Source organism: Phocoena phocoena, chromosome 3 (assembly GCF_963924675.1).
Source record: "Phocoena phocoena chromosome 3, mPhoPho1.1, whole genome shotgun sequence".
In the NCBI taxonomy this organism is placed as follows: domain Eukaryota; kingdom Metazoa; phylum Chordata; class Mammalia; order Artiodactyla; family Phocoenidae; genus Phocoena; species Phocoena phocoena.
This window is the reverse complement of record NC_089221.1, coordinates 113,036,544-113,064,407: the sequence shown is the minus strand read 5'-3', so window position 1 is coordinate 113,064,407 and position 27,864 is coordinate 113,036,544. Positions and strand designations below refer to the sequence as shown.

At 55.0% G+C, this 27,864-nt stretch overlaps 2 protein-coding genes across 2 annotated transcripts in view; one reads left to right on the top strand and one right to left on the bottom strand.

Annotated features, from left to right (window-relative positions):
- The first annotated feature begins 1,236 nt into the window (after positions 1–1,236).
- PITX1 (paired like homeodomain 1) lies at positions 1,237–6,531 on the top strand. Its single transcript, XM_065874407.1, has 3 exons — positions 1,237–1,405; positions 3,729–3,961; positions 5,989–6,531. The coding sequence occupies exons 1-3, from the start codon at positions 1,237–1,239 to the stop codon at positions 6,529–6,531; spliced, it is 945 nt and encodes a 314-aa protein (XP_065730479.1).
- Positions 6,532–22,788: 16,257 nt separating this feature from the next.
- CATSPER3 (cation channel sperm associated 3) overlaps positions 22,789–27,864 on the bottom strand; it is a 37,007-nt gene continuing 31,931 nt past the window's right edge. Inside the window, exons 4-8 of the mRNA XM_065874659.1 lie at positions 26,193–26,375; positions 25,350–25,490; positions 24,874–24,993; positions 23,822–23,979; positions 22,789–22,982 (exon numbers count right to left, since the gene is read on the bottom strand). Of these exons, the coding sequence (XP_065730731.1) occupies positions 22,877–22,982; positions 23,822–23,979; positions 24,874–24,993; positions 25,350–25,490; positions 26,193–26,375 (708 nt within the window). The 3' untranslated portion in view covers positions 22,789–22,876. The remainder of the gene's footprint in view (positions 22,983–23,821; positions 23,980–24,873; positions 24,994–25,349; positions 25,491–26,192; positions 26,376–27,864) is intronic.

The following is a 27,864-nucleotide window of genomic DNA, read 5'->3' as shown; positions in this document are numbered from 1 at the left end:
GGGCCTGGTGGATTTGGTCAGACCATTGAAGGTGCAAAACAAGGGGAGACAGCCCTACTGAAGAGGCTCTGGGGCCTGGCAGGGCTCTTGGGGTCTCCTGCTGTACTCGCCAGCGGCCTGGAGCCAACAGAAACGCTTCATCTGATTAGAAGCCATCAGTTCTATCCCAATCCCGGAAAACTGACTGCGGTGCAGAGGGGGAGGCCTGAGAAGAAGCCTTGGGGGAGAGGGTCCAAGCTAATTAGGAGGCAGCATCCGGGGGCCCATTAGAGCGCAGGCTGCTGTCACTCAGCCTGGCTCAGGTCCCGGGAGACGAGGCCGGGTAAGGAGGGGCCGCGGCCCCTCGACGAGGACGCCGCTGGGAGCTGCCAGAACGAGCCCCGGGCTCTGCCCCCACCCTGGCGCTGGCTCGCAGGCGCCCGGTCGGTGCGATCCTCCTTGGTGAACATTCACTCATCCTGGGCTGTTCTTGCCGGGGGCTCGGGACTTCGAGGCGGCCCAGACAGGAGTTGATTCTGAGCGAAACAAGTCATTTGGGGCTTGAGGTGGGCACGAGCCGCGCGGGACTTGCAGGCCAGATGCGTTTCTTTTGTGCGGCCGCGGGAGAACTCAGTGTGTCACCGGGGAAGGAGGGTGAGGCGCGGCGAGGCCGCGGGAGGGGGGAGGCGGCGGGAAGGTGGCTGCGGAGGGGAGGGCGCGGGCGAGGCAGTGAGGGAGGGAAGGAGGGAGGGCGGCAGCGAGGGCGCGGCTGCGCGGGCGGCTCGCGGCCGGATTCCGCCTGCGCTCCCTCGCTCGCTCGTTCGCTCCCTCCTTCCCTCCCAGCCCCCTCCCACCCAGGCCCACCCCACCCACCACCCCTGGCGCAGGGACTGCTGGAACCTGGCGTGCGCGCTGTCGCTTTAAGACAGACTCTGCCGGCGCCGTCCGGAGCCTTAGAAACCGGCCCCGGATCAGGAGCCGGAACCGGGGCCGGGCGGGCGGCTGAGGCCCGAGCGGCGGGAGGGCAGCGCGGAGCGCGAAGCCGGGCTCCCGGTCGCGGGAAACCGCTGCCGCTGCCGCCCGCCTGGCTCCGCAGCCCCGGGCGGTCCATGGGGCGGGCGCGGCGTCGTTTCGGGCGCGGGCAGCCCTGGGGGGCGGCCGCTTAGGCGCTGCGCTCTTGTCCTCACAGGTCGCAGCCAGGGCTGCCGGGCGCGCCCAGCTCCGGCCCCTGGAGCGCCCGCCGCGGTCCCCGCCTCCATGGACGCCTTCAAGGGGGGCATGAGCCTGGAGCGGCTGCCGGAGGGGCTCCGGCCGCCGCCGCCGCCGCCGCACGACATGGGGCCCGCCTTCCACCTAGCCCGCGCCGCCGACCCCCGCGAGCCGCTCGAGAACTCCGCCAGCGAGTCGTCCGACACGGAGCTGCCAGGTAAGCTCGGCTCCCCGCGAGGCGCGCACGGAGCCTACCCGGGTGCAGGGAGCCGGCAGCAGGGCCTGGCGCCCGCTCCGCACAGTCACGCTCGCTCTACGCCCCAGGAGGCCTCAGGACCTTTCCTTTTCCCATTCTCCACCTGACGGTGAACACGGACAAGTAGGCGCTTTATGTAGCGGAAATTTAGTGCTTTTCGAAGGCACTTCCACGCGGTGCCCACGCGCCAAGTGACCTGCAAATGCACGAACCTACAACCGAAGGGTCGGAATGACAGCCCCTCTTGATCGGGAGCAAATAGAACGGGGAGAACAGTTAGGCTTGCGCAAATGGTTGTCGAAGGGCCGCTTGGACCGAAGGAGAGGAGCAGATCAGAAAGGAATGGGCGGCGGGCGAGAGAAAGTGCCCAGAGAGAGAGAGTACAGACACCCCGAAAGACTGTGGGCGACTGACTGAGAGGGAGAGACCTAAGAGAAGGTGGCGGGAAAAGTCGGAAAAGCAAACTGGGGGGGAAGAAAAACAACCTTAAGTAAAGGGAAAAGAGAGGACAGCGAGGGCGAGTGGGCCAAGAGGGGCGACCCGGCTCCAGTCAGAACCGCCTAAAAGAGGGATCCGTGCCCCACGTGCTCCGCCAGAGCCTGGAGCCGCCAGGCCGCGGGTCCAGGGCACCGACTCTGTTCGGCCAAGTCTCCTTCCGCGCTGCCTTTCTGCGCGAGCTCAAGCTTTTTTCCCCACGCCAGCTACTGGGCCGGCGAGTGGGCGGCGCGGGCAGTGATGAGGCCAATACCCGGCCCTGCCCGGGCTCCAGGGTCTCCGAACGGCTCCCGCGCTCGAGGTCCTAGTTCAGCGCCGCCGCCGAGCTTCCCACTCCCCCGGCCGTGGGCGCCTCTTCTGCGTTCATTTCTTAATCCACCGCTGAGTGTTTCTCTACGAGTTTTTAATCTCTATTTATTTCCGTTTTGCATCCCTAAGTGACTTTCTCTGAGAGGTTCTGTTTGCTTGGTTAAAAAAACAATCAACGCTGGACGGTACTTCTGTTTTCAAAAGTTTTAACCGTGGCCTTTGGTTGGTTTTTATTTTTAAAACCCAGAGAAATACATAGTCATAGATTGCTTTAAAAAGCCAAGTCTATGAGAATAAAATTTTTAAATTAACTGTATTTTTCGTTATAGAAAGAATTGCTATACTAGATATATTTCTCTGGAATTTAAAATATCTACATGCAACATTATTCTTCGGGAGATTTTAAAAAGTCATTCCAAAATGGCGCTTTTCTCCGGGATTTTCTCAAAATCCGTTTACAGTGATGTTATTTGGGGTATTTAAGTTATCTAACTATAGTGTTGTATTTCCCTGGGATTTAAAAATTATTTCTAGAAGGGCATTATCGGGAAGGGGTTAAAAAAATCTATCTACAACAGAACATTGATTTTTTTTAAATCCCAGATAAATAAATGCCTGCGTCTGCCTGGAGTTTATACACTTAACAGCACTGCATTTAGTTAGGGGTGTGTTTGCACGGAGGTTTCTGGCTTCTTAATCTGCATTTGCTGTGTTTCTACCTGCCTATTTTTAAGAATTTGTGACCCTTTCTATGTTTTTAGGCATAGAGCTGTGAGCTTTTCCGGGCTTCTGGGTTTTGTTTTTAAATTCTTTTTCTTTATGTTTCAATGTTTCTATAACTGCATGTTGTTTGTGTAGCTTCAAAGAGAGAGAGGCTAGAGCCCCCAGGTCACCTAGACAGAGTCTGTGAGTCTGGGCTGCCTGGCTGCTGCCAGAGGGATTTTCTGTGCCTTGGGACTTGAGGCCTGGAGCTAAGGCCGAGAACCCGGCTGTGTTGTGCCTGCCCGGTGGGGCTCCCACACGGCCCTGGGGAGAAGAAATTGGAGGGGCTGCAGGCCACTGCCTGGCTCTTGCTCCACCCACCCCCCAGCTTCAGGCTAGAAAGATTTGATCCTAGTTCAGAAAAGCAGAGATCCCCTCTGATTTAGAACCCCAAGAGCCCTAAAAAATGTACATTTTCGGGTGACATCAACAGCAGAGCCCCAGCATGAGCCGAGCTGTGAGAGCAGGCCCTGCGCAGCTAGGAACCTAGGCCCACGTCTCCGACTCCTGGGCTCTTCTCCCAGACGAGCCTGATCAGAGGTGACTACTGCCTACCGTACCCGGCACAGGCGGGCTCTTTCCAATGGGCACAATTCCAGGGGCCCTGGCGGGAGGGCGGGCCCCACCAGGGCTGACCACGAGCGCTTCGGTGGAGCCGGGATGGGGTGCAAAAGGACATAAGCCCGAGGTGACTGGCGCCCTGTCCTGCCTGCTTCAGAGAAGGAGCGCAGCGGGGAACCCAAGGGGCCCGAGGACAGCAGTGCGGGCGGCGCAGGCTGCGGCGGTGTGGAGGACCCCGCCAAGAAGAAGAAGCAGCGGCGGCAACGCACGCACTTCACAAGCCAGCAATTGCAAGAGCTGGAGGCCACGTTCCAGAGGAACCGCTACCCGGACATGAGCATGCGGGAGGAGATCGCCGTGTGGACCAACCTCACCGAGCCACGCGTGAGGGTGAGCGTGGGGTGCGCGCCTAAGGGGACCCGCGCAGAAGGCTGCCAGCCGGCCCAGTGCAGCCCTTGAAAGCTTAGAGCCGCGCTCAGACTATCACTCTTTCGCACACTCAGACCGGCTCCCTCCCTCCACCGGAGGCGATTCCACCTTAGGCCCCGGTCTACCCAGCTGCTGCAGAGCCGTTTGGTGCTAGCCCCCCTCGGCTGCTGCCACCTCGGATCCCTCTGACCCACATCCTACCTGACCCTCTGGCTCTACCGCAGCCCCCACCCAAAGACCTGTGTCCCCAAGGGACGTTCCCCTGCCCTGCAGAGCCCAGAACCCGCTCGGCTGTTACCCCCTAGACTGAGCAGAGGATTCCCCGCTGCTGGGGACCTCCGAGCCGCTGGCACCTTCCCGCGAAAACGAAAGGGAAAGGCAGATCCTGCCTGGCAGCCTGAGAGAGGCCTGATAAGAGTGTAGGCTTGGGGGGTCTCAAAACTTCCTAGGGCAGTGGTCCCACCCGTACGATGCTTCTCCAAAATCTCAGGATATCCTCCACCCGACTCTTTCTCAGCCGTTTGGCCAGTCTTAGCTGAACCCTTTCCCTAATGCCCTTTCCCGTAGGGCTGGGTTCAGGTGAGGAGGGGGCAGCTCTGGTGGATGAGTGAGCCTCAGGCCGAATCCCTTTGGAGATGTAAGGTCCCCAACTCAAGACAGGACTGCACCCTCCCTCTTCTCACCCCTTGGTTCCCAGTGAAAACATGGCTGTCCTGCCAGAGCAGCAAGAGAATCACTTCTTCTCAGGGTCCTGCAAATATTTAATCAGATATTGGGAGCACGTTCCAAGCTAAACCAAAGTCCCACCTGGGCCACAGACTCCCTGCTATAACCCCAGCTCTCACCCCTCCCCAGTCAGGCTGGCCAGCCCAGTGGGATAGAGAGTGAAGACAGCATTCGGTAATCCTGAACTCACTAAGCCTGCCTCCGGTTTACGGTGGTACGGGTGGGGTGGGGTGGGGGTGGAATCAGGCAACGTTAGTGCTGGGGATAGAGAAGGCTGAGATGTAGGGGTCCGGCAAGAGAGGTCGGGATACAGCCCGGGCCTGGTCGAGGGCTGCGGAGGGCAAAGGACTGGGACTAGATGAGGATCGGCAAGCACTGGGAGTTGGGAAAGAAGAGGTTCTAACGGAATTTTGTGAGGAAAAGTGGAGGGGGAGAGTAGAGAGAAACTTGTAAGAAGTGAAAGGAAATTAAATATTTGCAGAAAAACATATTTGGCGTATATTTAGGTAGCAGGAAAGAAATTAAGTATTTAAGGGAGAAGCAAAAGGATCAAGTATTTGAGAAGACTAAAGAATCAACCATTTAAGAGAAACAGTGAAGGTCAGATATTTGGAAAGAAGAAAACAAACTAAATATTTGCAGAAGAATCAAAAGGATCAAAAATGGGGGATAACGAAGAAAAATGGACTGTTTGAGGGAGAAGAAAGTGGTTCAGATAGTGGGGTGGACGGAACGAAAATAAGCATTTGAGGCAGAAATGATAATATCAAATATTACCAATAAAGATGGAAACAGACTATCTGAGGAATGAAAAATAGACTGAAGAATGAGAGGAGTCGCAAGGTCGTATATTTCAGGAAAGAAAACTACCTTTTATATTCGAGGAAGAAGAAAATGGATGGAGTATTTAGGAGGTAGATGGGGAACCGTTTGCGGGAGAAGGCAGAAGATGACCTGGTTGAGAGAGGAAGAAAGAAAACAAATATTTGTTAAAAAAAGAAAAGAAAAAAGAGGATCCGTATTAGGAGAAGAAACCGGATTTAATTGGGGGAAGAGGATAAAGATCAGAAAAAGGAAAAGACTAATATTTTCTGGAGACAGGAAAGGAACCATTATGGAGAGAAGGCAGGGGTGGAAATATCGAAGAAAGAAACGGTATTCGGAGAGAAGGAAGCGGGCGGAGGCCTCGGGTGGGGCGGGGGAGGTGGAGGCGTCTTCCCGCCCTCGGCAGCCCTGACCTTTCTCCTGTCCCCCTCCCCTAGGTCTGGTTCAAGAACCGGCGAGCCAAGTGGCGGAAGCGCGAGCGTAACCAGCAGCTGGACCTGTGCAAGGGCGGCTACGTGCCGCAGTTCAGCGGCTTGGTGCAGCCCTACGAGGACGTGTACGCCGCTGGCTACTCCTACAACAACTGGGCCGCTAAGAGCCTGGCACCAGCGCCGCTCTCCACCAAGAGCTTCACCTTCTTCAACTCCATGAGCCCGCTGTCGTCGCAGTCCATGTTCTCGGCCCCCAGCTCCATCTCCTCCATGACCATGCCGTCGAGCATGGGCCCGGGCGCTGTGCCCGGCATGCCCAACTCGGGCCTCAACAACATCAACAACCTCACCGGCTCCTCGCTTAACTCGGCCATGTCACCGGGCGGCTGCCCGTACGGCACACCCGCCTCGCCCTACAGCGTCTACCGGGACACGTGCAACTCGAGCCTAGCCAGCCTGCGGCTCAAGTCCAAGCAGCACTCGTCGTTCGGCTATGGCGGCCTGCAGGGCCCGGCCTCGGGCCTCAATGCGTGCCAGTACAACAGCTGACCGCCCAGCCGGGCCACGCGGGCCGGCGGCCGGCACAGCGCCGGGGCCGGGACTGGGTCGGGTGCGGGCGCGGAGGACCTGGCGCCTGCGCGGCCCCCTGCTCCCCACCTCCGGCTTGGTTTTGTGTTTGCTTTCCTGGACCCCACTCTGCCCTCCAAAACGAGACAAAGCAAAAAGACGTCGGAGAAAAGTGACGCGAAAAAACGGATGAGTTGCAATTTTCCTCGGGATGGCGCGGGTGGTGTGTGCTCGCTCGCTCGCTCGCTCGCTCGGGGCCCGGTGGGCCACTCTGCGGAGGGGACGCGGCGCGGGAGGCGAGCGCCGAGGCCGGCGGCCGGGAGGAGACGCCCCGTAGCCCGCGTTCCCGCCTGCGAACTGGAGCGCGGACCAACGGCAAGCCTGGGCCCCGGCCAGGTGCGAACCAAGACGCCCCCTCCGAGCTAGGCCCGGCCAAGCATACCTTAGCTCGATCCGGATCCAAGTTGGAGGGGCGCTGGGCCAGGGATGACGGTACCCAGTCCAGGGTCGGGATCTCGCCGTGGACCCGTACTAATGGCCCCGGCGCGCCTCGAAGAGCCCTTGCCTGCCCCGCAGGATTACTTTAAGGCCAACGAGCCGCAGCTGGCGGTGCGGACGAGGCGGGAGCATGCGGAGTGCTCGTCTCAGAGCATCCCAGCCCCCAAGCTTCGCCGCAAGCCCAGGCCCTCCCCTCAGCTCCCGGCTAGAAGGTAGCCCGCCTGTCCGGCGAGGAGCCGCCTCCTCACCGCCCGCCGTGCAAGAGTCGAGCCGGGAGAGCTCGGGGAGCGGCCAGGGCCCCACGCCGTGCCCACTTTGCACACCCGCTCTCCGGCCCGCGCCCCAGTTTACAGCGTCCTTGTGTATGTCGGACTGACTGTATAGAATTATAAATCTGTCTATATCGACTTGTCCATGTACATCCATTAAAACCATAGTACGAGCGTGCTAATAACCACTGCAGAGCCCTGACTGCTTCATTCGGTCTTGGAGGGAAGGCGGGTAGAAAGGGAACTGCACCCCCGTGGGCCCTGCGAGTAGGAGAAAAGAGCCGAAGCCGACCCTGCCAGAGGACCCTACGCCCACTTCCCCACCACCATTCCAGACCAGTTCAACCCGGCTCCCTTGAGGGCGCGGCCCAGCGCTCCGAGCTCCCTTTCCTCGCGCGCGGGCGCGCGATACTCATCGGCGGTGCGGCTCAGCCTCCCGGCGCCGCGCGCGGGCCGCTCTAGCCTGGACCACCCGCCCTACCCGACCGCCGGATTCTGCAGGCTCTTCCCAGACTGGGTCTGCAGTGACGCTCCAGGCTTTTAGGGTGCTTCGCGGCCTTTGTCTGCTGGGAGCTTGGCGGTGGGAGCCGCTGAGAGCCTCTTTAGACCTGGGGTTGCCTGTTCTCCAATAGGCCCGGTGCCCCCACCTTGAGCCCTGCTCTGGTTGTTCCAGGAGGACCGAGGGTGCTGGATCCGCCAGAGTCGAGCCAGGGCCTCCACATCGAAATCCCGCCCAGGGGCATATGGCTGTTCCGGTGAAAGTGTCCATCCATCACACAGAACTCACTTCTCACTTACCTTACATCCCAAGTTATCGGTCGCTCCCGCCGCCACCTCCCCCTACCTTTGGAAACTACTGAACAAGACCAGCCTGTAAACTGCCTGTAAAATTCTGCTTCCCTTAAGTAAGTCACTTCTAACGGCAAAACAAAATGTCTGCAGCTGTAGCAGGGGAGGAAGGAGGGGTTGGTATTCTGCTTTAGAATCACCTTGTGATTGTCACTGCCCTGGAGCTGGACCCAGGCAAGCGCTAGATGGGAGTGGGGCACAGCCATGGGCTTAGTCATGAGCTAATAGCTGGAGAGCCCTGTGCACACATTCCTAAACCAGGTCAACACTGCCTCTGAGGTCAGGAGTGCTGTCCCTATTATACAGATGATGGAACCAAGGCTCCATCACACTATGCACTGGGCCAAGGTCACACGGATTCCAAAGCCAGGCATCTTTCCACCGGTCTTCTCACCTTCAGATGAGGAGTGAGGAGGGGTCCTTGCTGGAGGATGGCTCAGCCTGATGCTGTAGGACTTGGAGTGAAGGGTTCTGAGAAGGACCGGGCCAGATACACAGGCTGGAGGAGGGAGGAGGGGGGAGGGAAGGTTGGGGCAGGGGGCTGGAGCCCGACCACCCCTCCCCCAACGGCTGGAGTCCAGAGCTCCGACCCCTCACTCTCTGGAAACATAAACACAATCACATCTGGACTCAGAGTGCCTCCCCCAGCCTCACACATCTGCCAAGGCCAGGGGGCCCTGGTCTCAGCTGAGAGCAGGAGGCAGGGGAGACCTAGAAGGAGGTGGGACTGGAGAGAAGAGGGAGGCAGAGAGGCCTCTCTGAAAGTCAGGCCCCGTCTCAGGTGAGAGGAGGGCCGAAGAAGAGCTCTGGTAGAGACTTAGTGTGGAGGTGGGGCCACAGGCCGAACAGCTGCAGCCAGGAGGAAAGGCAGAAGCAGTCCAGAATGACCCCATCATCCATCAAGGCCCACGGCCACCAAGGCAAGTGCAGGACCCAGCCTTGGGCCCCCCCATCTATTCTGTGCCTGCAGATAGTACCCAGCCCTCCCCAGCTACACCAGCTGCAGGGTCATCTCTGGAGGGGAGATGAGGAACACACAGGGGTCTGAAAGGCAAGTCCTCTGAGAAAAGGCAGAAAGTCCTAGTCCTGCTCTGCCTGAAGAAGACTGGGGAGGCTTCATTTACTGTGCTTCTTTCTGCCTTTGGTGCTGGGGATGGAGAAGTGGGAAACGGACACAGTCCCTGCTCTCATGGACAAGTAAACAAACACGTATAATTACAAACTGGGCTGAGTGCTTTTGGAGAAAACATGGTGCTGTGAGTAAGAAAAAATGAAAGTCCTGCTTCAAACAGGATAGTCAGGCAAGGCTGTTCGGGAGGAGGTGGCGCCACCTCTGTCTTCAGTGGCAAGCGGTATCATATACTGAGCCCATTCAGGGTCCAGGGCCCTCTGCTAAGTGCACGCTTCTCATAGATGAGCCCCTTTTACCTGCACCGCAGCCCTATGAGATGATCCTCCTTATCCCCTTTCCCTGATGAGGCCCCTGAGGCTTAAAGAAGCCACACAGCAGGAAGTGATGGAATGGATTCAAACCCAGTCACTCTCTACCTTCCGCACTGGGCTGCCCCATGCCAAGCATCGTGGGCAACATGGCAGGGGAGGGTGTCTGACCTTGAAGAGATCATAATTTCTGCTGGCCACACAGGACTGGCCCGCAGGAAATAGAAAAGCAGATTTGTTCTTACTTGGTACTGACAAAGTGACCCCCAAAGGGCCGCTGCAGATTTAGAGGGGCCATGAATTAGGGACAAGAGGGCAAGAGGCTGGTGCCCAGCACTGGTTTGCAGGCACTGTGGGCACCAAAGGAGGATGGGGTGAGCCACTGTGTGCAACCCCTGTAGTGCCTGGTCATTGAGGGAGAGGAGCCAAGTCACCTCCCCTAGCTTTATGGCCCTCCCTCTGGGCCACCAGAGTCACTTGGAGGGGGAGGGGGAAATCACAGCTGGAAAAGCTGCCTCGCAGAGGGGCATGGCCTGGGGAGTCCAAGCCCTAGAGGTGGCTCTGGGTGGCCCTTCAGCTCCATATGCTTCAGCCTGCTGCTGCCCCAGGAAATAGCAGTGGGACCTCAGTCACCAAGAGGGCCAGTCTGGGAAATGAGAGTGAGGGTGGTTTTCTGCCCAGGGACCTCCCCATCTCCTGGGCCAGTTACTTGGCTCTGGCATCCACAGGAACTTTTGCTGTGGTCTTTGAGAGCGAGAGTTTGAGTTCTGGCGCTCCCCCTGAGTTGCCCTGGACAAGAGGCTTCACTAAGGTCTCTGGGCCTGTTCTTCAGTAAAAGGGAATGACGACAATCACTTCACACAGCTGTCTAAAGGATTAAATGAGATAACGCACATAAAGTGCTGGCATATAGTAAGTGCTCAATAAATTGTTATTGATGTTGGAATTGTTACTGTTAATGTTATTATTATTAAAGTGAGATGTCCTGCCTCTCCTCCTGAGGGCCCTGTCCCCCACTTTCCACATTAATAGGGCATCTCTTAAGATTCTCAACAGGTCATTTCTGAAAATGTCATTTGGGGCCCACCTTGGATTTCCCTCCAGCTTTGCTGGGTGCCATGAATGTGAGTCATGATTGACAGTCCTGCTGATTTCCCCACCTGCCTTACCTTCCCCACTCCATCCCAGCCCTGGAACCATCCTAGACTTGGGCCCCCTGTAACTCCCCTGATGGGAATCACATTGGTGTTGGGCTAGGGAGTGGGGGTGGCGGGGGAGATAATTGTAATTCGTGTCCAGAGGCTGGACTCAGCTGTGCTCTGGGAGAGAGGAAAAAGGCCCCAGGCCCCGGGATTTGCCTTTGCCAAGCTCATTTGGCTAGGTGGGAGAGGAGCGGAGGACACAGGTGACAGCTGGGACTGAGGAAGCCCTCGGTGTGGGCAGCAGAATGAGGTGGGCAGGCGGGGACACAGAGAAGCTTCCTGGTGAAGGCAGGGCCCTGGAATATCAACCATGAAATCCAAACTCAGTGTTACTTCAGTGTTACGAGCTTCTCGTTTCCTAGATGAGCGCTTCCAATCTGCCTCCCAGGCTTTCTCTCAGCCCTTGCCAATCTGCCTCCTTGCCCCTCTCCCCACGGGAACCCCAGTCTTCACACTCCTGTGTTGCCTTCGCAGGGCCCTGGGCCTTGCCTCCCAGCTGGCTGTGTAACCCAGAGCCGGCGCCCACTGATCGAGAGGCTGCAGGGCACCCAGGAGACACAGTGCCAGCGCTCAGCCAGGTTGGGGAGCCTGTGATCCCGTGCATCAGGACGCTGCCGAGGAGCAGGTCAGGGTGCAGGAAGCTGCATTTGGAGCAGGGTGGAGGCAGAGGGCAGGACGGATGAAAGCGTCTCTGGGTGATCGGGTCACGGGGCCGCACGCCTCACTATGCGCCTTCCCCTGCTGTGCGCTGTACGTGTTTTCTAGATGAGGAAGCTAAGGCTGGGGGTGTCATGTGACCTGTCCAAAGGCACGCAGCTTTAGAGCCTTGGATCCCAGCCTGTCTGACTGCAGGCAGAGCCTGTGGCTTAACTTCTGTGGGCACGGCCTCCCGCAGGCAAGGTCACTGCAGCTCCCGAGAGCCAGGATGTCGCGGCAAACAGGTGTGGACAGCAATGTGTGGGGAGTGTCTGCACACAGTCGGTGCTCAGTAACGATCTGCTGAATAAATGTGAAGGGCTGCCTCCCTTTATACCTCACTCCACAAGACACACCCTGGCCTTCCTCCCTCTCGCTGCTCCTGTCTCTCTTCTCTTGCTTCTTTCCCTCCTCCTCTCCCTCCCTCCCTCCCCCCTCTCAGCACTGGCAGCTCCTGGCGCTGCTTTTAAAAGTGTATCTGAACAACAAAAATTCAAAAATGGGCAAAAAGGACCTTGAACAGACATTTCCCCCAAAGAAGACGAATGGCCAATAAACACACGGGGAGGTGCTCAACATCACTAGTCGCTAGGGAAATGCAAGTCAAAACCACAATGCGATACCACCATACATCCATTATGACGGCTCTTACCAAAAAAGCAGAAAATAACAAGTGTTGGTAAGGATGTGGAGAAATTAGAACCCTTGTGCATTGCTGGTAGGAATGTAAAATGGTGCCGCTGTGGAAAACAGTATGGTGATTCCCTAAAAAAAAATAAACAGAATTATTATATTATCCAGAAATTCCACTTCTGGGTACATACCGAAAAGAAACAAAAGCAGGGACTCAAACACATATTTGTACACCCATGTTCATAGCAGCATCATTGACAATAGCCTAAAGGTAGGAGCAACCCATGCCCATCAACAGATGAATAAACAAAATGTGGTATGTACATTCAGCCTTGAAACAGAAGGCAATTCTGACAGACCCTACTCCATGCATGAACCTTGAAGACATTATGCTACATGAAATTGGCCAGACACAAAAGAACAAACATTGTATGATTGCACTTATATGAGGTACCTGGAATAGGCAAACTCATACAGAGAGAAAGTAGGATGGTGGTTGCCAGGGGCAGGGAGGAGAGGGGAATGGGGAGTTAGTGTTTAATGGGTACAGAGCTTCAATTTTACAAGATGAAGTGGTGATTGGATGGTGGTGATGGTTGCATGTGCTTAATGTCACTGAACTGTGCACTTTAAAAAAGGTTAAAATGGTAAATTTCATGTTATGTGCATTTTATCACACTTAAAAAAAATGTATATCTGTGTCTATGCCTCTACCTTATCCAGCGAGGCATTCAGAGACTGGTGCCCAGGACTCCTGGGGGCTGAACCCACTACCAGAGCTGGGGTGGTGCTTGCTGGAAAACACTTCCTTGCCGCCCTCGTCAACTGGTACCCTTTGAGGCCCCAGTTACAGGTGAACCCCCTTGTGGCCCTCACCCCATCCTCCATCCCTCTGTACAGCACAGCAGTGGGACCCCATTAAGGACGCGTCCCCTACTGAGTGTCTACTATACGGCCAAGAGAAAGTAAATGGGGCCAATGACTTCTCTATAAGTTCAGCATAAAAGTAAATAATAGGTTTGCCACTGCCTTTTTTTAAAAACTGAGTTTCTTTGTCAAAACACTAAACAAGTCAAGCTACAGAACAATATATAAGCACGGTACCATTTTTATTTTTACACATGTACAGAGAAATTTCTGGATGTGTTAACAAAGTGTTAACATCAGCTACCTCTGGGTGGTGGGAAATAAGGGATTTTTTTTTTTTCATTTTTCCTTTCCAAGTTTTTTGCACTAAGCATGTATTACTTTTGTCATGATGGAAAGAAACATCAAATATTATTTTAAAAATGCAAAGAACTGTGATCTGCAGGACAGGGAGTGGCCTTCTGCCTACAGGTCCCTGTCCTCACCCCAGAGGGGTCATTCATCACCTCCCTGGGATGATGTGTCAACCCCCAGGATTCAGCCTCGTGCTGGGGGCAGGCCAGTGTGACAGGTGGTGTCAAGTAAACCTTTACAGATTTTTATAGAAGTGAAATTTTTGTTTTCAAATACTTTCTTCTTTAAACAGATGCCAAATTAGTAGGTGCCAAGAGGAGTGTTCAGAGAGAAGAAGAATTTGTAATGCTCTTGTATATTGCAAAGCAGAGAGAACTCAGTTTAAAAACTGCTCTCGTAAGCAGTAAGGGTGCCCATCCCTGTCCCCTTTGTCCCCTCGCTGCATCCCCCAGCCCCGCCCTCCTAATCCTCCAGCTCAGCAACCTATTTACACTCTTACCTTGCTTTCGCACACACACGTGCACCCACACGCGCGCACACACACACTGTGTGTGCCTGCCAGCCAGCGTGATCATGGAATCTTTATTAAAGAGGTCCAAATTACCAAGGTTTTACTGCACTACTAAAAATAGTCATGCTTACTTAGCCTGTTTAATAAGCACACCACTTCTGATTTTTCTGCCTGAGTAAACTGAAACATCATTCCAGAAATACGTTTTTACTGAAACAAGAAAGCTTGATTTTTCCTTCCCTGTTCATACAGTCTTCTCCCTCTTTCCCTTTCTGCCTCCCCTCTCCATCCCCTGTGTCCCCCTCAGCTCCCACCCTTCTCTTTTTGAAATTTCAAAACATAGAGGGGAAAGTAACAGTAATTTGGACTTGGCTTTTACGCAAAATGGACCAGTTTTTTTTAAGTGTTGGTAATTTGTCCCGAAAATGGATATAGGGAGTTGGGCTGGAAAAGCTTTGAAGAATGGGGTTTTGTGAGTGGAAAGTGAGGCCTGAGTGTGCGGGGATGTGAGCTGCACCTCCCTCTGTGCCTGGGACAGTGCGGCACGTGTGATCACCGCCATTATCACATTGTATTAGTATTCATCAGAATCAGACAAAGCACATCAACCCATTTAATTGAACAAAGGGCTTAACGCCCCAGTGACTTCACAGAAAGTGCTTGGCAAACCCTCCAAGACACTGCAGCCACAAAGCAGCCGGCCCCTTTGCCGTTTGCCAGGCGGTGGCGGGGCCAGCAAGGGTTTCCCCAAACCGTTCCCGCTGTGGCCTCACTGGGAACTTTCCCGGACACACTGGAATGGATGCTGATCCCCACCCTTACTCCAGCCTTTTCATGCACACACCTCTCTTCCTCTGAGTAGACATGATCTAATAAAGGCTATATTTGGACAAAACACACACACACACACACACACACACACACACACACACACACACACTCACACAAGACAGTATGGCCAAGGACCCTCCCTCCACCTCCCAAAGTAGCACTCCTGCTGAGTCTCGGAAGCTGGTCCTGAGTACAGGCACACACAGTTCATGGCTTCTCCTGAGCTTGGTGCCCACGCCTCCAAAGCTTCTTGCTTCTTCCTCAGTCTCCACTGAGGCCACCCCCGGGCAGCCCCCCAGGCTCACAGAGGCTGGCCCAGACCATCAAGGCAAGGATACCCACTGAGCCTAGGCTGGGGGAGGTGCCCAGGAGAGGCTAGGGCTCCTCTGGATTCTAGCCCCTGGGCTGGGCTCCTCCCCGGGGCCTCGCTGTCTCTTCCCGGAGCCCGAGTTTCCTCTTCTGTCAGTGGGCACTGGGTCTGCCTGCTTGCCTCTTGGGGGTTGCTGTCAGGGTTTGAAGAGACCATGGACGCAAACAGTATGTAAGGCTTTCAGGTGTGCTGTTGCTTCAGAGGCACAAAATTGTCCTTTATCATCTCACTGACCTCCTGCTACTGGAGAATCTCTGAGTGGGAAAGCTCTTCCTTGGTCAACATGCCCAGCCTCCTCCCCTCCAGATTCCCCCACAATGCCCCTGCCAGCTGGCCCACAGGGAAATATCTCGCTTTATGTCACTGGGGACAGTGGCACTCCCAAGGCCTCAGCAGGGATGCTGCACTGCCCCAGATCCTCCACTGGGTCAGGAGCTACCACTTGAGTGAGATGGCATCACCCTCCCACCCTGAAATCCATTTCCACTGGGTCTGGGGCAGCAAGGCACAAGAAGGCCCCACAACAGGCCCAGCCCTGCCAACCTCTGGGGGGATGAGAACCAGAGACAAGTAGGTCACAGAGGTTAAGAGTGTGGGCTCTAGAGTTAGACAGAGCCTGGGTTCTACTCAGAGCCGTACCACTTACTGCCACATAACCTCTCTAAGCCTCAGTTTCCTCATCTGTACAATGGGGATAAATGTGAAAAACTATGTGCAATGTTTGGCACTGTGCCTGTGACATGATAGGCTCAAAATAACTCCTGGGCCTTTGCTGCCTGCTCTCTCCCTCCCCCATCAGGACTCTAATGCTGGCAGATGTCAGTCTATCCATCACTGGCATCCAGGTATTACAGCATAACCTCTCAGTCCACAGCCCTCGTCCTGGTTCTAGAAGAATTATGGTCTGATTTAAGGTCAGTTATGAAAGTTCAAGGGTGAGAGTACGAAAAAGGAGATATCAAGGCTAACCGGAGCAATCTGGGAAGGCTTCCTGTTAGAGGGGGCCTAATGCTGAGTCTTGAAGGTCAGGCAGATGGGAATGGGTATGCAGGAGTGGAGGTGAGAATGAGCTGGGCAAAGGGGAGCCCTGGAAGCTATGGGGAGAGGAAGGGCGAGACAGAATAGAGAAGTCTTAAATGCCAGGTGAAGGGGAGCAGGTCATTCTCAGAGAGGAAGCAAGAATCAAATCTGGCCAGGTCACTGCCCTGCTTCCAAACTGCCAAGCTGCGGTACTCAGGATCATACTCAATGTACTTCCCCAATCTCCCCACCACCTCGCCCATACTGCAGGCTGTGGCCACACCAGCTTTGCAGCTCCCACCCTCTTTCTTTTGTGCCTGTGGTTCCTTCTGCCTGGAATGCCCTTCCACCTACCACAGGCACAGCTGTGCATGCACACACACGCACATGCACACACACCCACGCACACTGCTTAACTTTTTTTTTTTTTTTTTTTTTTTTTGACCACACCGTGTAGCATGCAGGATCTTAGTTCCCGACCAGGGATCGAATGCAGGCCCCGGTAGTGAAAGCGCAGAGTTCTAACCACTGACCCGCCAGGGAATTCCCAGCATTTTTTTTTCAAGATGAAAATTGTATTGTTTCTCCTGATTGTAAAATACATATTGATTCTTAAAATTCAAAAAGTTCAGAAAAGTGTGAGGACAAAGTCAAGACCACCAAACCACTATTAATATGATTATCCTTCCAGACATCGCTCAGCACACACACGTGCATGTACACATATGCTACATACGCTCACTCAGTGTTACATAAAGGACGTCAGATCACATGCTGCTTTAGAAGCCACTTTTTCAATCATATAATATCAAGAACATCTATTCTTATCAACAAATCACTATTTTAGGGGCCACATGTATGGACTCATACTAATTCAACCAGTCGGCTCACCAATGAGCATTAAGTAATTCCTTGATTTCTTTTGCTGTGTTTCTATCACAACAGGCCACAGTAAACATCCTTATCCCTGCATCTCTGTGCATTTGTCATTTGGCTCTTCAGGATAATTTCATAAGCAGAACTGTTGGGCCATAGGAACACATGCATAAAATCTAAACCACGTTGCCTTCTGAAAAAGCCACACCTATCTGCACTGCCAAAGTGAACAGGGGTGCCACCTCCATACCCTGGCCAATACTAGGTTTTGTCTATCATCCTTGCCACCTGAAAGAGTATCTCACTGCCACTGTGTGGGTGGTTTTATTTATTTCTCACTTTCTTTTTTTTTTAAATACAAATGGTGTCACGTATGTGCAGTTCTGCACCTGGCTTTTTCCACCTGACACTTCTTTCACACCTTTTCCACTTGCTTATTCAAGAATCAGGTAAAAAGTCACCGACTCAGGTCAAGAACCTCCCAAAGTACCCCCTCTGATGCCCACAGCTTCTCCCCTTGCTGATGAGGTATCAGTGGGTACAGCAGCAGGCAGGGGGCCAGAAAGGTTGGAATACATCATCCCCACCTAGGAAGCCAGCCTCCTGGGCAGCAATGACGAGGCCGGCTTATCCTGCCTGCTGAGCTCACGCCTGCTCAGCACATCCCATCGGCCGGCCAAGCCTGCCTGTGGGCCTGCTTGACTGAAACCCAGGGAAGGGTGACTTCTAAGCCAAACCCCTCTTCTGCCCAAGCTGTAATTTCCTGATTAGGTGCCGCACACTGATTGCTTCCTGCTGCCCTTTCCATCTCTGGAGCTCCCAGGGCTCCCGAGCCAGGAGCCAGCCGCTGGACCAGCAGACTTCAGAGCTTCCACCAGGCAGCAAGAAGGTGCCAGGAAACTGGCTAAATGAGACCCGCTTGAGAGACCACCTTCCCTCCTCCCAGAGGCAGGCCCTGCTCAGGAGGGAATTAGGGCTTGATTCTTAAGGTTCAAAAAATAGCTTCGATAAGAAAAAACAAGGTTGCTGTGAGACAGTAGAGCAGAGGGCGACATGTGTGGTCTGCGTTCAGATACTAACTCTGCCCTCCAGTGATGATCTTGCCAAGTAACAGTCTCTGAGCGCTGCTTGCCCACCTATAAGATGAGGATAACAATTCCCTAGAGGACGTTGCACCATATTATAGCAGCGCAGTTAGAGTCAGACACGCTTGGTTCTCCCCCCTTAGTTATACAGCCTTGGGTAGGTTAATTGCCTCTTCGAACCTCAGTTTTGCCACCTGTTTAATGGGGATAATGAAAGTACCTAAGTGTTGTTATGAGATTCAAATCATGTATGTCAAAGTGTCTTAAACAGAACTACTGATAAAACAGAAGGTGGTATTTTCCACAGCCAAAGAGAACAGGCCACACCTTTGGAGCCTCGGCCTGACCTCTGCTTGGACTCCTCCTTCGCTGGCCCAGCAGCATGTTTTGAAGAGTCTTTTCATCTCATGCCCCAATCCCAGGCATCAAGGCCCCAGTGGGGAAGAAGGGAGTCGAGGGGCAGCTGTGCTCTCAGGACACTGAGCTCTGGGCAGTGGGGTGCCTCTGCTGTGAAAGGTCATTGCCCCATCACCAGTTTACAAAAGTTGGGGTCAACCTCCAGTTTCCTCAGAGTTTTAGAGCAGACTCTTCATCCCCCTATGGCCTCTTCCACACTTCCTTTTGAGACCTCAGTTTCATTTTGCAAAATGCCAGTCAAATTTGGTGCCACCACCCTCAGGGGTACTTCACCTAGAGGCCTCAGATCACAGCCGGGAGCTCAGTCAGTGGTTCGTAAAGCCCTCTAAACATATCCCAGTTTTAGCCAAAGAGGTCCTTATTACACACTGCCACCTTTACATCACCCAAACGTGATGCAGACCCCAAGTGGTTGAATCTCTTCATAGGGCTCCATTTTTAAAAGACACAGTTCAGGGCTTCCCTGGTGGCGCAGTGGTTAAGAATCCGTCTGCCAACGCAGGGGATACGGGTTCGAGCCCTGGTCTGGGAAGATCCCACATGCCGCGGAGCAACTAAGCCCGTGCGCCACAACTACTGAGCCCGTGTGCCACGACAACTGAAGCCCACGTGCCTAGAGCCTGTGCTCCGCAACAAGAGGAGCCACTGCAATGAAAAGCCCGTGCACCACAATGAAGATTAGCCTCCGCTCGCCGCAACTAGAGAGAGCCCTTGCACAGCAACAAAGACCCAACGCAGCCACAAATAAATAAATTAATTTTTAAAAATAAAAACAAATAAATAAATAAAAGACACAGTTCAGCAACCAAAAATCATCCCTAAATAATTTCCATCATTATTTGCCTCTCTCAAGGAACATCAGTGGGGATCCAGCTGTCACCCTACAAGGATACTTGCTGTCTCCATTTGTCCCCTTTCCATTCTCACCCTCCAGCTGGGTCGGAGCCTCTGTCCAAAGTCTCTGACTCCCAGCCTTGGCTTTTACTTCCTTCCTCCTCCATGTCCCGGCTCCTATCGTGTAGGTCCGATGAGCCTTGCCCATTACCCTGCTTCTCCACAGTGAAGGAGAAGCCTGGAGCCAACCGAGAAAGCACAGATGCTCCCCTTTCCTTCCAGCTCTCCAGCCCTGCCTCCCCCAACCCCCTAGGGCTGCATCACACCAAGCCTTAAGTGAAATCAGAGCTAGAACTCAGGGAAGGTGCGGCATGTGGCTGACCAAGCAGACGAAATTCTTGGTGCAGAGTGTGGGGAAGAGCAGGGTGCTCGTGTGTTGGTAACTCTCACCACATCACACTGAGCTCCTTTCTCCTAATTTCCCAACCCCTGTGACTAGAATCAGCAACAATTACCTCTCCTTTCTGAGTAGCCTAGTTAGGAATTCAGAGCCGTCTTCTCCCGACCTGGGGAAGGGCGGTTCACTTTACAAGGTGTCCTGTCTCACCCACATTTGGGGAAAACATCAAGATGTGCAGTTTCCAGCATCTCAGTATTGGATTTTTAGGGGCTGTTGGACTGAAGAAGGAGCACTTATAGTCTCAGTCCTGCCTGGATTTCCATATTATAGAGACTGCTTCCTGCTGGTGGAATCAACAAGCAGTTTAAAAAAAACCCCAAAATCCAGCCACCTTCCAAACACCTCTAGCCTTGGATTCCATATCCTTCTTACAAGAGCTGGGGGAGGGCCTGGGTGTGACCAGAAGACTCAGACCCAGGTCCCGGGTATCCCACTGCAGCCCCAAACTACCCAGCTGGCAGGATGGAGATGGGCGAGCCATTTGGGGACAGCTCTGCTGGATCCCGACGCTGGGGGAAGGAGGAGGAGGGTCCTGCTTTCCACAGCCAGGCCTGGGCAAGCAGAGCCACTTCTGCCCCAAGCAAATCAATTGAAAGCCTTGGCCAAGCCCGTTTGAGTTGGTGAGAGCCCAAGTGGGAATTCCAATCTGCCAGTGTTTGCTCTGCAGGCAAAGAGAGCCAAACAGAAATGCTGCTCTGGGACTTTACACCAAATATCCAGTGACTTGTTCTGCCAGCAGTGCTGAGCCAGTCCTCTGCACATCACCCTCTCCCAGCTCCCTGCTCTGGGAAAGCCTTCTGCTTGTGCCCTTAAAGGAAGCTTGCCCTCCCACACCACAGCCCCACAGCCCGTGCCTGGGCTTCCCTGCTGGGACCGGGCCCTGCTGGTGCAACCGGCCACCCCGTACCAGCTCCACCTGGACACGCATTTCCCCCCCACCCACCCCCAGGTTCCTGATCTCTGCTTCCTGCTCTCAGCTCCATGCTTTCACCACTCCCAACCCCCTGCCCCAGCCACCTCATCATTGGCCCAGTCCCTCTCAGCCCCTGATCAGGAAAGCCCACGGCAGCTGGTCTCACAGCAGAGGCATATCTGACAGCCAGGAAGCACGAACCATAGTTGACTGTGTCTCTTTTTTTTTTACACTGTCACATGTATTTTTTTTGATCTTTATAGCTGAACAGTTTTATCAGTTTTATCAGCCCATTTCTCAGAGGAAATAGCTGAGGTTTCAAAAGACCAGACACCTTGCCCGAGGTCACCTGATTAAGGAATCCAAGTTTCCTGACTCTAAAACCATGGTACTCACTAACTTGCCTCCCTGCAGAAGTTTTTAAATCTTTTGTTCACTCCCAGAGGCCTAGGGCAACTCCCACGATTCCTAGTGACAGCAGGCAGAGATGTTTCCGCATTCCCCCATGCAACACTGGCACATCCAGTGTGGGCAGTTGGCAACGTCTGCTTTATCCCAGCCCTGAATCGGAGCCACTGCCTGAGGCCTGTATCCTGGGCTGACCGGGCTGCACCCACCAGAGCCCCCCCGGAAGCCCCCAGCCAAGAGTCACCCCCTTCACAGTTAGGTACTGGGTGCACACCCCGCTTACTTCAGGGCCACCTCCCAGGGCACTGGCACGAAGTTCTCTCCACCCGAGGAAGGAGCGAGGCCAGACGCCCTGCCCTCACAGGGCTCCCCCACTGCACGGCGATGGGTCTCACGCTCCAGAGCGATCCTTCTTGGCACCGTTTCACACAGTTCTCAGTTTGGTCCTGAGTGCGATCATTTGCAAATGGAAATGATCTGAGTATCTTAGAAGACACATGCTTTCTGCATTCAAACAATTATTGTCACTTCCTCAGGGAAATTTTCTCTCATCCGTTCTGGCCGGATGACTGTCTCCCCTAGATAACCGTGGGCACCAAGAGGGCCAGGACGAGACTGTAGCTTTCTCGTCACAGAACCCCCAGCACCCTGCACAGCTCAGTAAATAGTAGTCGGGTGAATGAAACCACGAGTAAAGGCTTCCACCAGCCCTTGTCCTCTGGCTTCAGGGGTGCCGTCATCCAGGCCTGGAGCCCACGGGCCCCCCGTGGGACCCTTGTCCAGCCATTCTCAATTCTACATGTTTTCTACTGACCTGACTCCCCAGGGTGGGCCTGGGCACCCAGCTACAGATGCTGGCTTCCCACCCACAGCTCAACCCAGAACTCATTTCTCCTCTAAGAATAGGGCACCGCCAAGGTGACAGGCCTCAAGAACACTCCCCAGAAATGGGAGCAGAGGGGGCACTGCCGGGCCTCTGGTCTGGCCAGTCGGGAGCAAGGGGTGCCAGCCACCCTGCCCCACCTGGGCCTTCAGATGGCTCCATGATGGCTGGACTGGGGTGGTGCCAGGACCTTGCCAACTGTGGCAGTCATTTGGCCAGGGATGACACAGAAAATGCCACCTTTCGAGTAAAGAGTTCTAACTAACTTAAGGGGAGGGAGCAGCCCAAAGCGCCCGATGCTGCCACTCCTCTGGCCCCTGCATGAGGTGCACACCGCACAACAGTATCCTTCCAGTCACGGCTGCCCCCTGGGGCACCACCATCACTGTGAGCCAGGGAGAAGCAGAGTAGAACCCCAAAGAAGGGCCTCCAGGGCTCTGGGTGCACAGAGAGAGCTGTAGCTCTGCCAGGTGTGGGCACACACACAAAGATGAGGGCAGCAGAGCTTCCAGGATCAGTAGGGCCACACCAGCTCAAAGGAGCCACGCACTCTTATGGGGCGGCTGGAAGCCCTTCTCGGTCCGGGGTCCTCAGGTGGCTTTCCCAGGAACCCGGTGGGTCCTTGATGCTGGGGTCAAAGGAGGAGAGAGCCAGTGTGGACCCTAGGTGTGTCTTCTGGTCAGGGTGGGCCTTGAACCTCCCTCTCCCCACTCCCTACCCCCAAGGTCTGGCTGTGTCATGTGAGGGAGGAATCAGACTTCATGGGCATCTACTCAGGCCCAATTCCCAAAGGTGGAGAAATGCCATGATCACAGCAACCGAGAAGAGGCCAACTCAGAAAATCTGTGTTTAGTTGGCGGGACAGGGTGTCACAGCCTGCGAGGCCCTCGGTGCCTGGGTGCCCACAACCACTACTTCTCCTCGACCTTCTCCAAGGACTGGGACTGCTTCTTCTGAGGCAAGTCTTCAAGCATCAGGCTCAGCACATGCACCATCTCGTAGTACAGCTCCTGAAGCCTGGAAGTGGAGGAGGAGAGGAGGCCTGAGCTCACGAGTGGGCTCCATGCCGCCCTGGCCCTGCCCACGGCACTCTCGCACCCGCACGTTCACCACTCCTGGTAGGTGTGGGTCACGGAAGAGCAAGGCTTCAGAGCCACATGGGGCTGGGCTGGGAGCCCGGCTGTGCCACTCTACCTGTGGCCCCAGGAGTAAAGCCATTTCACCGCATGTGTCAGGTGGGAGGCAACAGACTCCTGGGCTCGGAGCGAGGTGAGCCCGTGGAGGTGCCCAGACGCTGCCTGGTCCACGCCTGGGCCAACACTGGTCATTCCTAGATCCCCTCCTTTTAGTTCCTCCTGTCTGCGAAGCCCTCAAGGCAGCTTTTGTTGAGAAACCAGGTTAATCGTGCACCTCCCCTTCCTGCAAGTAACGGCCAGAAGGACCCCAGCTAACTCACACTGAGCACAGCCCTGGGCCAGGCCAAGCTCAGAGCTTCACACACATTGCTTCCATAGTCAGCCCATCCTGTGCCGGGTAGGAAAGGGACAAAGACTTTGCCAGAGTCACACAGCACCAAGCCAGGGGCTTCAGCTTCTGACTTGCCAGCCAGCAGCATTCTCTCGGCCCTCTGAAAAGTGCTTGGTGAGGAGGGTCTTGGAGAGTCAGAGGAGCCAGTATTTAAAAACAGGTCAGGGTGGGCTGGGGAGGCCAGTGGGTGGAGTCTCCCCCAGCCACAGGCCCGTCCGCACAGCAGCCCAGCCCCTGCACACCGCCAGGAAGGGCCTCACCCTACCCGCCCTGCACATCAGCCATTGCCCCCCTGGGCCTGGGGCCGGGTCAGCGGGGCTGGGACTGACTTGTAGATGGTAGCATCCTGGTTGTCCAGAGTGGACAAGTAGACATCAATGAAGGGTAGGCTAGTGCCAAAATCATCCAAGACCATGGGGTCAGTGTGCCGCAGGGTCTTCTTAAACTTCTCCACCAGCTCAGTGAAACTTTTGTGGTCAACATTCTTCTAGAGAGGGAAGCATAAAGAGAGCAAGGATGAGGAGGTAGTGACCAGGCTGCACAGAGACCTAGGGACCCTCCACGTGGGGCCCAGGCAGAGGCCTGACCCTGGCCCCAGGATGAATCCTGAGTCCAATCACAATTCACCCCAACCCCTTCTGGGCCTGGACCCCCCTGACTGAGGTCACCTGGTGAGCCACCATCCCTGACGTGAGGACAGGTGACACGGGAAGGAATCGGTGAGAGCCTGAGCGTGGCTCAGCATTTCACCCTGTTCTGGACAAACCTTGGGCACACCGAGACAGGCGGGCATCTCCACCTCAGAGAGGAGGCTGAGGAGGAAGGCACCAGCCACTTGGCCGAGAAAGGGGCAGCACGCTGGTCACGACCCGGCCGAGCACCCCGGCAGCTCAGAGCACTTCGGCCGAAAAGAGAGGACTCTCCTCCAGCCCCTCACAGTTGTATCATGCTTGAGAGAAAATCTCCAGCCCGCTGTGCTCACTCTTGTTCCAGTTTAGAAAAACTGAGGTTAGTAACACCTGTCAGGGCCTCTGTGGCCTCGCCCACTCAGCGGACGGGGACGAAGCCTGCTTGGCACCCAGCGAGTCCTCAGGAACAAGAGTGCTCCGGGCAAAGGGCCCAGCAATGGAGTTTTGCCCATGAAGGAGGGAAATATGATAACCACAACACTCAACACTTGAAGAGGTCCAGAGAAACATAAAAATACAGAGAATAACGTCTGACTCTGCAAAGTACAGGGGGGTGAGTAGCTGACTTACCAAATGCCACAAATGCCTAAGGCCACCCGCCCTCCACGCAGGCCCCAAGGCCCATCTTCCTGACCATTCCTTCAGCCCTGACTGTCCCTCTGCTTGTCCGCCGGCCCGTGGAGACCACCTACCTGCGTCTGCATCAGCTTGCTGACCTCCTCCTGCTGCCACTTCAAAATCACATGCTTTTCTTCCATGAGTGTCATGTGTCTCTCTAGCATCAGCTCCCGCTCAAACTTTTTGACAGAGTCCTAGAGGGCGGGAGGATGGAGGTAAGATATGGGCTCTCAGTGCGCACCACTCCCGTCTTCCTTCTTCCCCAGTCTCCCACTGCTTCTCAGGCCCCTCAGCAGGAGGATCCCCTCACAGGCCAGCCCCCAGCTCAAGCTGCCAACTGTAGCTGCAGTGACTTCCTGAGCGCCTAGCCTGCATGCCAGCATCATGAGGGAGGGAAAATGCAGGGCTCAGGGCAAAGAGTCAGGCTGCGGGAGAGCCTGGTCACCCCCCCTCCACTTCAGGAGGGAGATAGTTCAGTGTCCTCCCTTGAGACTTGGCCCATCCACCTGCCACACTTACTACTCCCCCATCCTTACAAGCACCACCTCACCTTGGTGTGAATGATCATCACACCCACGAACATGCTAAGGAAGACGAAGGAGGCAAGCAAGATGAAGATGATGGTGAATGAACGGCTCAGAGTAAAATTCCGGGCATCCAGCTGCTGCTGCAGGTCTGTCCAGCCATCGACCTGCTCAGGCAAGGCAGGGTATGCTGAGCGCCTAGGTCCAGAGCGGCAGGCCTCCTCTCACCCACCGTGGGGAGCCCCAGCCCCACGGAGGAGCAGGCCGGCTTCCTTCCACATCAGCCCTGCGACAGCCCCTCATCCTCTGACTCCAGGGCATACATGCTGGCCTGGAGCTGCATGGCACCACTGGGTGGGGGCACTGCTGATCAAGGTGCCCTAAGGGCCCTCCTCCAAAAGGCCTTCCATCCCTCCCCAAAAGACAATGCCTCTCTGCCAGGCCCTCCTTTGGAGAGACCCCAATCTTTCCAGAGTCCAACAGAATCTAGACTTTGAGACTTGGGCTTTGCAGGCTTCTTCTGGGTGGCTTTGTGACAGCCTGTTCCCAAAAAGGCTCTGTGACATGGGTTTTCCTTCTAAATTAAACTTAATCTGAATGAATTGTCTTTTGAAAACTTTTTGAAAGTTTTACACCCCTGTGGGACAAATAAGAATGCTCTAGGGAGTCACAAGATTAGAGATAATCTTGTGGCCAGGGCACTGGCCTATCCTTAGTCCCAGGAGGCCAGCCCCCAGCTTCCCCAGACCAGCTAAGTGTCTGAACATGGGAAAGGCCCCCAAGTGAGGCCCAGCATGTCCACACGCCCACACCAGCTGCCAGTCCCTTCTCAAGTCCCCTGCCCCTACCACTGCTCCCAAACACGGTACCGTGGCCAAGCTGAAGAGGGTAAAGAAGGCCAGAGCCAGGTTCCCCCAGTTATTCAGGTCAGCACTCTCTGGAACTCCAAATAGGCAGAAGCCCAGGACAGCGAAGACGTACATCAGGACGAAGAGCAGGACGAGCACGGAGGCCACGGTGCAGGCTGTCTGCCCCATGGCGCTGATGAGTGTCTGCAAGGCACAGGCACTGGGGCTAGGCCAGGCTGCAAGGCTGGGTTGGACTCAGAGGACAGGGGTCCAGCCCGTCCCGACACCAGCTGCCCCAGAATCCAGTGCCTTGCCTGGCACATGGCAGATGCTCCATAAATGGTTGGATGAATGAATGAGTGAATGAATGGGAACTGTGCCCAGACTGAGGGGTGGACCAACCTAAGAGTGGTTCATCGATGCCTGGCCTCCACGCTCAGTTGCCCATGGGTGGATTGCCCGTGGTGTCCCAGGTCTCGTGCAGTCTCCCCATCAGCACCACTAAGCACTCCACTGGAACCCCAGCCTGCCTCTGTGGTCATCCTAAGGTGCCCTCAGCTGGGCGCCAGCCCTGAATGCTCTTCCAGGCCGAGGAGGAGTATGGGAACTACCCTGGGAGTGGGAATGAAGAAGGCTGAGGGGAATAGGACTTCTCAATTCTTCTGGGCCCCATTTCACAGGCAGGTCTCCACCTTGTGACCTTAGTCTTCCCCCATGAGATGGGTGTTTGTCGTATTTCCCATGCCTCATCGTTCCTTCTCCATGCCCTGGAGTCTTGCATATACATGTTCAGCTACCTTGATACTGTCACAGATACCATGTCAAGGTAGGAAGATGTTCCCATTTCAAGATGCAGGGTCTGAGGCTCAAAGAAGCAAAATGCCTTTGTCACAGTCACACTCTGCTAGAACAGCAGAGCGGGAACACATTCTCCAGCCCCTTGCCTTGTGCCACCACAGTCAACCACAAAAGCACCTCTTTCTAAGCCAAGATACTATTTATTGACTTAGCAGTAGGAAAGGAGGTACTGGTGGAGCTGGGACACAGGACAGTGAAGTTTTGACAGTCTGGGGTAAAGTGCAAAACAGAGAGACAACCCAGGAGCACTGGGGCTGCCCTGTATGTGGACCACTTTGGCAGCTGCCTGCAAGGGTGAATGCACACCTGACGCCCCCCTCCCCTCCTTGGGGGAAGAAAAATCAGTGTTAAGGGATTAATTCCAAAAGAACTGAGCTGTAAAAAAATTGCCTCCAATCCTGCAAGAGAGACAGAACTTCTTTCCCAAGACTGCTAAGACTGAAGAGGTAAGAACTCATGAAAAAGGCTGCAATGGGACACAGTCTGCAGGTGACATCTTCAGGGTGCGGAGGGGCAGGGCCATGTGGAAGAACCTGAGGTACCTTGGAAGGATGAGGGAGAGGCCCCGGTTGGGTCTCCCACTTCCAGGTTAGTGCACAGGCCCAGTGCCACCCAAGGTCAAAGCCAAGCAGCCTCGAGAACAGCCGTGCAGAAAAAGTCACGCTCCCCGGAAGCCTGTGTGGGACTGACTCCTGACCGCTGATCTTGGCCACGTTCTTCAAGCACTATCCAGACAGGCCCCATTATTCTGCAGTCTAGAAGGTTCAGAAATCTAGTCCCGGGAATGAGCCTCCAAGGTGGGAGAGCTGAGTCCAGGATGTTGGACCACCAGAGA